Source organism: Harpia harpyja, chromosome 3 (genome assembly GCF_026419915.1).
Source record: "Harpia harpyja isolate bHarHar1 chromosome 3, bHarHar1 primary haplotype, whole genome shotgun sequence".
Taxonomy (NCBI): Eukaryota; Metazoa; Chordata; class Aves; order Accipitriformes; family Accipitridae; genus Harpia; species Harpia harpyja.
In genome coordinates this window covers 42825213-42837249 of record NC_068942.1, presented here as the reverse complement: position 1 = coordinate 42837249, position 12037 = coordinate 42825213, and the positions used below count along the sequence as shown (strand labels likewise).

Sequence of the window (12037 nt, the reverse complement as noted above, 5' to 3'; positions counted from 1 at the left end):
CCAAACAGATTAAACTAATGAGAAGTCAACTCAAGGTAATGTACATATTTTCACTGAAAAGGCACCTGCTGCAGGGTATCTTGTTGCAAGGTAGGCATTGATGCATCCTTGCATTCAGAAGTAGCTCCCATCATGGCCCCAGCAAGGATCAGCACTGAGGCAGGGAAAAAGTAGGCCTGATGTAGCTTTCTAAATTGATGCTGCTTGTGGAGAGGAACAAACAGCTCGTCTCCAACTGAGGGGCTGACTCTCGTCATTTATTCATGGCCAGCCCCCTGCCTGGATGGAAACAAAAATGTTTCAAAGATGACTGTGTGGGGGAGCTGGAGGACAGCTTGGAGGCACACTGAGGTTAGCACATTAATTTTTTATCTCTGGAGACTGGGTATCCAATTATGCTTAGAGTACACAAACAACTTTGGCTGGTCTCTCCAGTAGAGATTTATCCACATCATAAAATCTGCAATGGAACTGGGCACAACAGGCTGATGCTACGAAATAACGTACACAGGTGGTTTTGCAGGTCAGACTCACAGGAGGGCACATGACTGCATTCTCATTAACTACATGTATTGTAGGATGGACCAACCTGCACACAGCAGCTAGGCCAGTGGCAGCCCCCACAATGTGCTTTATTTACGATTGTCATTGGCCAAAGTGCTTGTGGGCAGAAGATCTGTTCAGTTGCTGTTTACTGCACAGCTGCCTGTAACCAACGTTTCACACAGAAAAATGCTACTGAAAACTCTTCTCCTTTAACGGAGAGGAAGTTTTTCTCCATGTAGACACACTATCCTATTCTCCCAGGAATTAAGGAAGAGCATTTATACTAGTACACTCATTCACACACACATTTCAAAAGATAGAAGTCTAATGTAATTCCTATATCAGAAGTGTCTCAAAATTTGTGAGCACCAGCTGCCCCCAGAGCTGGCCTGTACCCATGGAGTGAGATGGAATAAAACAGCAGGTGTTTTGTGGCAGGCTTGGATGCACCCTGGGCTTACAAATCTCACGCTCTCGCTGCCAACATGTGGAGGAAAAGCCAGCAGAAAAAAAGGCTGAGAATGGTGTGGGATCATTTCTTTTTACCAGTGGAGTTGAGGAAGGGGGGAGTTGACTTTTTTAAGGGTTTTCTATAACTTCCTCTTCACAGTTCCATACTCAGGTAAAAAAATCAGAGACTAGGTCAAAAATAAATGTGTGTGTAGGCAGAGGCAAGACTAGGCACTGAGGAAGGGCTATTTATCTGTGTCAAAGGGCTAGATAAGACATACAAACAAAGCAACTAAAGCTCAAACAAAGCACAGGCTAAGAAGTTTTAGGAAAGGCAAAGGCCAGAGGAGACTGGTGAACTATCTTCCATGTTGCAAAGGGTAATCTACAGGTGAGGAAGAAGGACAGAAGGAGAGAGAGATGTAAACAAACAAACCTTCTACAACAGTCAAGGACAGCGAGATGTGCCAAGGAGGTGAGACTTGGGGCTTGGGCCAGTCCCTGTTCTTTGACACACAGCTATTCAGTGGTTCTCAGTTTCAGGTAGGTTCCTCCTATCTACATTTCTTTTCCAGTCCCTGGATAATTTACTGAACTACCCAAACTGGTCTGTGCAGGAGAAGAGTAAAGATAAAGGGGACTGGGTGTGCAGAAAGACAAGGGGCCATCAGCTCTTGAGCTGGCACCAGCAAGCCATCAATAGCTGAATCCTGCAGAAGCCCTGCTCCAGAAAGCTCCCTCCTGCGTCAGCATGGCTGCTGTTACCACAGGTACTGCAAGGAACGGAGGCTGCAGAGGAGATGTGGGTACAAAGGAAGGAAGTTCATACTGCAGCCGCCCGCCTGAACTTTGCTGACCCAGTGCTCACCTCCCACAGCACGGCAAATTCCAAATGGCTGGTTTGAATTTGTCTTGCCTTTTCTAAATCAGGCTGCTCATATCTCTCTGACACACTGCTAAGCAAATAACCAGACCCTGCTCTATACCATATCTCTGGTCCTCCTGTTCAGTAGGTTGCGGATTAGCTGTTTGGATTAACATCCCCCCCGCTTTCCCTCCCTCTCTCCCTCCCCCCGGCCCCCCAAGCCCATGCAGAGAGGATTCTTGAAGCCCGAGCCTGCGACGCTGCAGACCTGTCAAATCCAATTCATAACACATGCCTAGCAGTTCTTAGGGGAGAGGAAGGATCTGATGCCCTGGCTCCCCACCATCCCCCTGTACAAAGGGACCATTTAATGACTGCACATTAGCAATGTGGACAATTAGCATTCACATGGAAGATAAATGGCAGCATAAATTAAATATTGCCAAGTGAAAGAGCAAAGATGCAAGATCTGAGCTCAAGGCTGTAAACAAACAAACAGGCAAAAAGGAACAAACAGCCACTGCGACAGCTAAGCCATTTGGGAGAGTTACCTTCCGGCGTCTGGAACTTTCCCCAGGGGTGATCTTCACATTCGCATGGCTGTTGCCCGTACCTCACTGGCTCCTGGCTGGTTGTTAAGCAGATTCTTTCTGCTCAGGAATCTGGACCTCAGAGTGGCTTACCCCACTGGCTCTAAACTTCTGCCTGTTTGGGGATCTGTGCATCAGCAGCTTCCCTCTGCCACATGCCTCACACAGGACCTCTGGGGGAACACAAGCCTGAGCAGCTCCCGCTCTACCCTTTCCCATAGTGTAGAATGCACCTTCCTTTCTATGGGCCAAGGCCAGCTGCTCCTAACCTTACCACAGCTTTTCTAGCTCCTCTTCTTGCTAACTTCTATCATTTCCTAAGCACCAGAAACATAAGGACTGAGACTGTCCTTGGCCTCTATAACAAGCTGAAGGGCAGGGCACACTACCCTTCTTTGTTCAGGCATCTCTGCAAGGCCATTATCAATATTAATTCAATACAGATTTGCAATATGCCTCTCAGATATGCAACTATTACTGACTACTGCAGGCACAGGAAAAAAACCAACAACAGAGATGATGTAAATGCTAAGTAAACAAAAGCTACTGGCTGAAGACTGACATTCCCCAGCCTGCCTGAGCAGTCACTCTCAGTGCATTGACAGCTCAAGTTTACCAACAGCTGGAGGAGTCAAAATTACTTTTGCTGTGAACATACAAAACATGTGAATAACTAAAAGGTAGAGCATAAAAGTGACAGAAACATAGGGACTGCCAAACGGGATCACACTAAACGGCCATTCAAGCTCAGACAGTGGCTAGCAGCAGATGCTTTGGAGGAAGGAAACCCCCTCCCACACCTCCCTGGGGACAATTATCAATTATCCTGCTTAGAAAGAAAATGTTTTCCTACTTCCATATTTCTCCCAGTTCTTCTTAATGTATTAGAAAGTGTTTGCCTGGATATTTTCCCCATAAGCATTTTATTGCTTTGTCCACATTGTTCATTACTTTGAACCAAAATGACACAGTTCACATGGTGATCTGAAAGGACTTTTTGAAAGTGAACAAAGCTATCTACACAAATTGCAAGGTGAAAGTAAACATCACATAGTATTGCACACTGGAAAACTAAGAAACAGGGGCTTAGAGACTTGCAAAAATCAGTAATAAAACACAGTCTCCTTGACTCCCAGTTCTGTGCCTAAGCAGCAGAGGAAGGACAGTCAAATAGGGCCATCCGGACCACTAAGATTTCTTTCAGCCCTGTATCAGTGTGGGGAATCTAGGCACATAACTCTTCTCTCCTCTCATGTTCCAGCTCTCCTTCTTGCAGATCAGTGCTGATGCTTTTTCATAGATTCTCCCAAACTGCAACTAAGAAGAGGTTTTTGGTAAAGTTGACGGTTAGCCATTTGGGGAGGAGATGGAGGGATAAGGGGGACAAGGTGCTGTGAATTTCATACCTAAAAAAACTGAGCCATACATAAATGTCTCTTATTCAAAGGCAAAACAAAGGCAGCCCCCTCAAACTACTGGATGTGTATTTCCTTGACATCCCTGCTAACAGCCACTGGGAGGCTGCTTGATGATGGGCAGGTTGGGCATCTCTTCTTTTCCCCCCTTTCCCTGCACCTCCTCCCCACAGGAGCAGTAATGGAAAAGTGACTTGCTGCAGAGATAATGCTGGGTTTGAAATGAATTTCTGACTAGCTGAGCCAGCACCCGTGTGAGCTGCGGCTGATTAGCTCCAAGCATCCAGGTCCCAATCACTCACAACGGAGCCAGGCAATCACGCCAGCCTCCGCAAGGCAAAGACAGGGTGGAGGCAACATCCCTGAAAAGCATCTCAAAGGCAAAGGGAAAATATTACTCACGTTTGTGGTTTTCGTTTCTGTGGACAGGGGAAGAGCGGGTCTCCTGCTCGCGGGCTTCATCACCCTCTTCACTGGCAAGGTGGGTGTGAGCATAGTGGTAGCTCAGCCCAGGCCTGTTCTTGTAACGCTTGCCACAGACTGGAAGGAAAGGAGATATGAGGGAGGGGAAGAGAGAATGGAAACATCAGTGTGATCTGCAACAATGCCAGCATCCTCTCAAATAATGCTCCCTTCTCCCCTGAGAGCAGCACCACACACTCCACGCGCCTGCCCGAAATTCTTCCAGCCGACATTGGTGAAAGGTGACAGAAGGGCAGCCCTACAGCCGCAGGTCCCCAGACAAGCTTTCTTCCCACCATGCTGCCAGCAGTCCTTTCTACAGGCCTAGGCAAATGCACATTCAGTCTCTGCAGCTCATACAGCCCTAATCCTCTCTGCTAAGATTACTAACAAGATTGCACATAAAATTAAATTAAATGCCAGTTCCGATGTTGGGGCTGGCACAATGCACAGCAATGGAAACTGGACTGAGAAGGACAGACATTATTTTCTTCATTACTGATCTCTGAGAAGAGGAAACAGTATTTTTTTTTTTAAAAGGCTCTCTGTAAAAGGGTAATAAATAGCTTTATTCACAGATTCCTAGTCAAGACAAGGAGATGGAAATCATCCACAGTTTCTTGCTAGAAGAACATGTAGTAGTGATACTTATTTGCCCAGGTAAACTTCACATTCAGCATCCCAATAAATAATAAAATGCGTGACAGAGAATCCTCCTTCTGAACTTTTGTTTATTTTAGGATTAAGTCAACAGATTTTAAGAACAGGATCAAACAATTCAGGGTGATGAAAGGTCTACATATTCACAGGGAGCTCACCACAAGGGCAAGCTTCATCATAAGATTCATTACATACAAATTCAGCTTCTATAAAGTTTTTAATTCATGTTATTGTCTCTAAAAGTTATCTCTTTTCATCTTCAAAGCAGTCTCTGAATCTCCATTTTCTTTTATACAGCTATTTCGTCTACCAAATACAATTATTGCCATTTTAAAAGATTAGGAAATAAAGGCAAAGAAGCTTAGTGCCCTTCCTGCAAATTTTTACTCCCAGCCACATTTTCAGTCACTTTATTAGCTTCATTAACCTCAAGGATTTCACACAGGAATAAATGTCATGCCCAGTAGTCTGTCCTGCATAACTTGCTTAGGAAGGCAAAGGAAGTGGTGCCAGAAGAGAGAACAGAACCCAGCAGTATCTAGTTCTCTGTCTCATTCTTAGACCCCTTGAAAAAATCTCCAAGGGGGAAGTTACCATCCACTCCTAAAAGCTTAACTCAGCCCTGATACTGAAAAGGTATCCTGCAATGTATATAGATACTTACTCTCCATTCCCCAGACACCTTAGTCTGGGAATGTCATAAGGCTCCATAAATCAAAAAAATAATAAAAAAAGACCTGCCCCAATTATTCATTTACATATAAGTAAAACTTCCATTATTATACTTTTCTGCTACTACTCACAAAAAGCCAATGGATGGTCCACATTCTGGAACAGATGATAGAAAATTGTAAATCAAAGCCTAGCATGATAACATATTTCATTCTCCATCTCTTCCAGCTGATTTGCAAACTCCCTCAAGAAAAATACTTTCCCTTATTAGAAACGTGTAAAACAACATCATGATATGAATAAGATGAGTGATGTGGAACACTTTTATCCCAGTTTTCTCCATTCTGTAAGGTGATGATCACACAGTCATCAGTGTCATAAGTCTTTGAATACCCTTGATTTAGAAATGAGAACTCCTGCAGGAGGGAGGGGGGAAAGTTGGGAAGAAATAAAATGCTCAGCTACATATGCACATCCGTTCTTTGAAGCATCTGCCCTCATTTCATATGTAAACCTAATTCTATTGCCAGACACTTTGAACAACTAGACTGGTGTTAGATGCACGCTCTCCACAAAATGTCAGTTCCATCTCCCTTCTTCTAGTACCAGCCATGTATTCTTCTAATGCATTCTGGAGAGGGAAACTAGTCCTCCTCCTCCGCGGTCCTACAGAGCAAAGGACAAGCAGTGGAACAGATGCTGACAGAAAGTCAAACAACAAGATATCCACAGTTCTGTATGACTTTGTCTCTACTTTTTGAATAGGGGAAAAAGAGTAACAAAAAAGTAATCATCAAACCAAAGAGAGCTACAAAATGCTCACTGCTTAAATTATTTCAGAAAGATAACCCCCTCTAATTACACAAATGTTACAGCATTTCCTAGAATGGAGAGAGAGATTTACATTTCTAGCGCGTTATTTGAGTATCATACTAAGTATCCCATTCTATCCCCCTTATGTGCATTTGAAGATGAAAGTTAAAAAATAATTCTTCTGCTATGAATTACTGATACTGCTCAAAAACTTCTGTCTACTTAAATTATTTTCAGAGCACTATCAGGTGATCAGTGCTGTACTGACAAAGGAGGAAGCACTTGGACTTAATAGCTGCTATTGACGGACTGACTATCCAGCTCTATCTTGCTCTTATGTATCTTGATCCTGCGTTAATACTAACCTAACTGCAAAATCAGATAAACTCTAAACCCCAGCCTCATTTACCTATTAGAGGGAGTTTTAAATTTCAAAACAAAAAATATTTCTATAAATTCTACCAGGCTTCATTTCATTCAGCTCTACCTGAAAACATACCCACAATTCTAGCTCTACTGTTGCTACCTTACAAAAGCACCATGTCCTTGAATATAGGTCTCATGCATCTTTCTTCTTCAATGCACAAAAGGAAACTTGCATTCCCAGCAGCAAGTCCAAAGGCTGTGGCCTTGCCTCCATTCCCTACAGGATCCTGCAGGGATTTTAGCTGTGGAGTTTAGGACAGCATAGGAAACCAGATGGGTCTGCAGACTTGCCCTTCTCCAGCTAGAAAGTTATCAGCTCACCAGGAAAAAACAGCAAACATCGATATAAGCTGAGGCAGTAGTAATTCTGCAGCTGAGCCCTTCCCACTGCCAAAACTCTTTCGGATGGCCTTCAAGGGTGGCAGCAAGCTGAGACATGCCTAGCTAAAAAGGAATTTGGAGGACTTTATGACCAGAGCTGAAGCAAAGGAGTTCTGTTTACACAGTCCCAGCAGATCCTTTGTAGGACCAAAGCTTTGCAGCTTCCAGCAGCTTTTTTTCCTGGTGTCTAGACTTCTCCACCTTTCAAATGCATGTTCTGTCATGGAAAAAGTCCAAAGTGATGCCATGAGTTGAAACTGCAGGGATTTCCTATTCCCCAGGCAAATTAGACTTCTGCAGGGGAAAAAGGGTATCATGATATTAGTCAGGCAAAAGAATGATTGGCTTCAGTGAGACTTTCCTAGAATAAAAGCTAAGTCAGAACTTCATGGTTTCTCCAACAGACTCAATCTTCCTGAATTCACCCTAATCTCTTATTTTCCAGATAGAGCACATTTTATTAATCTACCATATCACTGTGCTAAGAAGTAGTTTCTATAAAAGGGTGATCATTAATAAACACTTAGCTCTTATATAACTCTTCCCACTGCAAGATTGGCTTTTCAAACATTAATTAATCTTCCTCCACATTCCTGAGTGGGAAATACTATTCTCATTTCACTTCTGAAAAAAGAGAACCACAGAGGGGTTAAGTGACTTGCCCACACAGTGATCTTCTGTCATTACCAGGACTGGAATTCATGAGTTCCAGCATCCAGACCAGTGCTTACACCACATCTTTCTCATTCTCAGAGCTGACAAAAGCATAATGAGAACTGGTTCTCCCAGTCTGAAATGTATGCTGCTGATTAGTTCTTAAGGTTATGCAGCTTACACATAGCAAGTGAGAGTGTGCCTTTCATAAACTTTGCTGGGTGGCCTTCCCTTTCTTTCAGCAGCTTTGACTTTTTTTATCTTTAATTTTCCTTGCTGGATAGGCTCATCATCCTTGCATGTGGTAGATTTCATCCTGAATCTCAACACTGGGAAGTTGACTTGATCTTTAATTAGGTAGTCGAGCCCAATGAAAACAGCAGGAGTTTGTAGAACGTAACCCACTTCAATTCCTCCTGCATTCAACGGATATATTTTTGCTATAACCTGATGTGAATGCCATCTTAGGAACAAGCTGGGTAAGTAAGCAGTAATACAGCAGTGCAGATCAAACACCACAAATGGGGAAGAGGGAGAGATTTTATTAGGCCACCAGACACTCTCCTATGATGAACCTTACTTTCCTTCCAATCTGAAGACTGAAGCGAAGACGTTACACAACTGCGTTATGGGGGAAAAACATAATTTGCAGACAGTTTAATCACAAGCACTGAGTGTTTCATAAAAGAGAGCTCTGTTCTAAGTTCTGGCCTGTAACAGCCTGCAACTCTTTGGATAAGCAAATTCTCACTCTGTTTACATTTCTTAATGAGTAAAATTAATATAAAATACTTCCCCTGCTTTAAAAGGGGATTTGAAATCTATGACTTAAAAGATTTCCTCATCAAATATTTAATGGCTGTGTTGCTGTCATTTTGAAATTGTTACACATTTGGTCCTTGGCAGGCTGTGAGCTATGTTCCAGCCAGCTCTCCACATACATTTTGCACAATCTGTCACCAGTATGAGACAGAAGGAAACAATCCATGGTTTTGGTGGAAACAGGAAATTGGGGGAGTACATGTGCTTATTTTTTTTTGTCACTGAATCTTGCCCCCCTCATTGTCTGTCTTTGCTTTTCTCCTTTGCCTCCTGTTCTTTCTTCTCAGCTGGGCTGTGTCAAATGCTAAATCTTAAGTTAACTGCTGGCAGGCAGTCATTCCTCAAAGTTATCTTCCTATCCCACCATTCACTCCACTCCAAAAAAAACATTCCTTGTTTTGCACTGGTTTGGTAATATAATCTCCCCTGTTACAGTTATGCCCGCACTCTGGCACATCTAGAGATCTCAAATCAGTGTATTTTGACCTCCACTGATAGAAAGGCATTACTTTTGTCCCTCTCCGATCAGTACTGTCATGCTATACACCACTCGTATTAGAGCAGCTATTTACTGATGTGGATTTTCTGTAGTCCTTGTTTCAGTGCCCCCAGAGGACAACCCCAGAATCTACCTGCTGTATTAACATCACAGGAATGTTGAACTCCAGTGCAAAACATGCACAAGTCAACAACATATGTGTTCACATTTCAATAAATGAATGGCTAGCAGCAAAAAAAGAGAAAAGAGGTAGCCTATATGAGTAGAAAACATTCAACTACCGGAGTCAACTCTGTTCCCCTCTTACCATGTGCTCTACTCCAGACCTGTGTTATTCAATATTAAAAAAAAAAAAAAATGTCCTTGCCTCCCTAATCTTGGCTTTTCTACCAATAATGCAATAATGTAGTCAATGAATGCCAAGTACAGCAGCAACTATGGTGGGAGAGTTGTCTGTTGGGTTCATCTGAACAATCATCTTATTCTAGATCTTATTGCTTATTAACTACTTAGGGATTCACTGGAAAGGATAATACCAAGAGATGATTTAGGGCTTAAACTGCTGATAGTTTAAAGGGAAGCTGAAGTCATGATGGAGATCTATGACAAGCATGTAAAAACAATGCTATAATCAAAGCATTTTCAAACCAGCTTGTCACTGTGATATTTAACCAAAGGTCTGCCCTAAGAAGCAGCAGTTAGTAGTGTTGGACTCATTCACAGTATCTGTAAGAATTAAGACAACAGATTAAATCTCAGAGAACTGGTAAAAATCAGGCTAAATCATGATTTATCTTGTAGGCCTTTTGTATTCCAGCAAAACTTCCAGAGAATCAATGAGATATTTGGTAAAATTAGTATGATGGGATCAGGTCCATTTCAAGGAGATGAGAAAGAAGGCAGGTGAAGTTAGCAAGGTAATTACTAGAGCCATCACTTTGTGAACATATACAATAAAATAGTTCCTAAAGAATAGGCCTCAAGGAATTGCATTTGGCAAGTCATGCTAGAACAATACAACATTTAACTGGGATTTTCTAAGGAAACTAAAAGAGAGAGATCCTGGGTACCTATTGAAACTCAGTGGAATCTGTTCATCTTAAAACACTTAAAGTACCTGAAGACTCCAGCCTTTTGTTGGCAGAACCTACAATACATTTAGTGGAGAAAGGGAATGGTGAAGAAAAAAATTAACCTCAAAATAATGAAATTTCAATGTCCCACTGGACGATGAAGTTACAGAAAAAGCAGGAGGATGTTTCAAGCTATAGTGATTTGGATGTACGCTCAAGCATTTTTAAAAACAAAACCATGTTCTGAATAATTACTAGTAGTTCAGAGTCAAGTTCAAAGTGTCCACTTAGGGACCAAGCCTTATATGATCTGTAGGCACAATACAAGCAGATAGGCACTTAGTGGGATATTCAGGGAAAACAGTTTAGGAGCCTACCTCCAGTTGAAATCAGTGAGAATTAAGAGCCTAATTTTTTTGTAAACTTCACAAGGCACCTTTCTGCATCTTCAAGCACCTGAAAGAGTCCGGTTTGGGCCCAATGCTTACCTCTGTTTTTATCATTAATTTGGAGGGTGGAATAGAGAGTGAAAGAATCAAACATGCAGAGAACTGTTGGCAAAAATACTGGAATAATAATAAAAATATATCATATGAGCTTCAGTAATCAAAGAATTTTTTCAAACAGTAACATAATTACTAAATATTAATATGGCATCTAGTATAAATAAATAAAACACATTATGAACAGGACGAAGCAGTATAATGAGGAAACTGAAGACGATAGATAATCTGCCTGAGTAGAAACAGATTGAACAGGGAAGGAACAAAAAGTTATAGCAAATGGTATATTAAATATGAACTCACATGGTGGACACGGATGAAAATTCCTTTGCCACTGAAACATGACATGGCACTGGAGAGGAGTATCTTGCACTGAAAAAGGGTTTACTAAACAACCTATTAGGTCAGACATCTCTGTACCTCTCATAGATACATAACAGAGCAAGTTGCATAAATCCAAGTTGTATAAGTAAATGTAAGTTACATGTAAATGTATCAACCATTCATCTTCTGAACTGCTTCCATCCTCAGAACAGCACATTCAACTTAGTTCTGGACACTGCTACTTAAATAAGACCCTTTGGAGATTTTTCAGAGAAAAGATACAAGCTTAGTAAAAGAGCTGAAGAAAACACAGCTGAAAGAAGCCCCAGTAACTGTTTACAGACATAGAAAGAAGACAATGTTATCCACTAAGAACAGAGCAAGAACTGCTGGTCTTAGACTGCAGCAGAGAAAATTCGGATTAAATAACTAGAGAAACCTGAAAATGAAGCTTTTAACAAAAGAATCAGCTTCTACAAAACACTACAGGATCAGTGTCTCTGGGTACATGAAAGGTTGCATTAGTCACTGATCCAGCAGAGATCATAGGAATGTTTCAGTCAATTCTCATTTTGCACAAGGAATGGATCTGAATGCATATCTCAGCCTCAGAGGGATTATGAATAAAGGATAGGACAAGGGGTAATGGCTTTAAACTGAAAGAGTAGATTTTGATTAGATGTAAAGAAGAAGTTCTTCCCTGTGAGGGCGGTGAGGCACTGGAACAGGTTGCCCAGAGAAGTTGTGGATGCCCCATCCCTGGAAGTGTTCAAGGCCAGGTTGGATGGGGCTTTGAGCAACCTGGTCTAGTGGAAGGTGTCCCTGCCCATGGCAGGGGGGTTGGAACTAGATGATCTTTAAGGTCCCTTCCAGCCCAAATCA

The 12037-nt window shown here is 42.1% G+C and overlaps 1 protein-coding gene across 9 annotated transcripts in view; it reads right to left on the bottom strand.

Moving 5' to 3' along the window:
• Positions 1-12037, bottom strand: part of DPF3 (double PHD fingers 3) — a 168790-nt gene that overhangs the window by 43484 nt on the left and 113269 nt on the right. For all 9 annotated transcript variants that reach the window (XR_008234443.1, XR_008234444.1, XR_008234442.1 and 6 more), the window contains one exon: positions 4269-4406. Coding sequence is in view for 6 of the 9 variants with exons in the window: in XM_052782288.1 (XP_052638248.1) it covers positions 4269-4406 (138 nt within the window). In the remaining 3 variants the exon portion in view is untranslated. The remainder of the gene's footprint in view (positions 1-4268; positions 4407-12037) is intronic.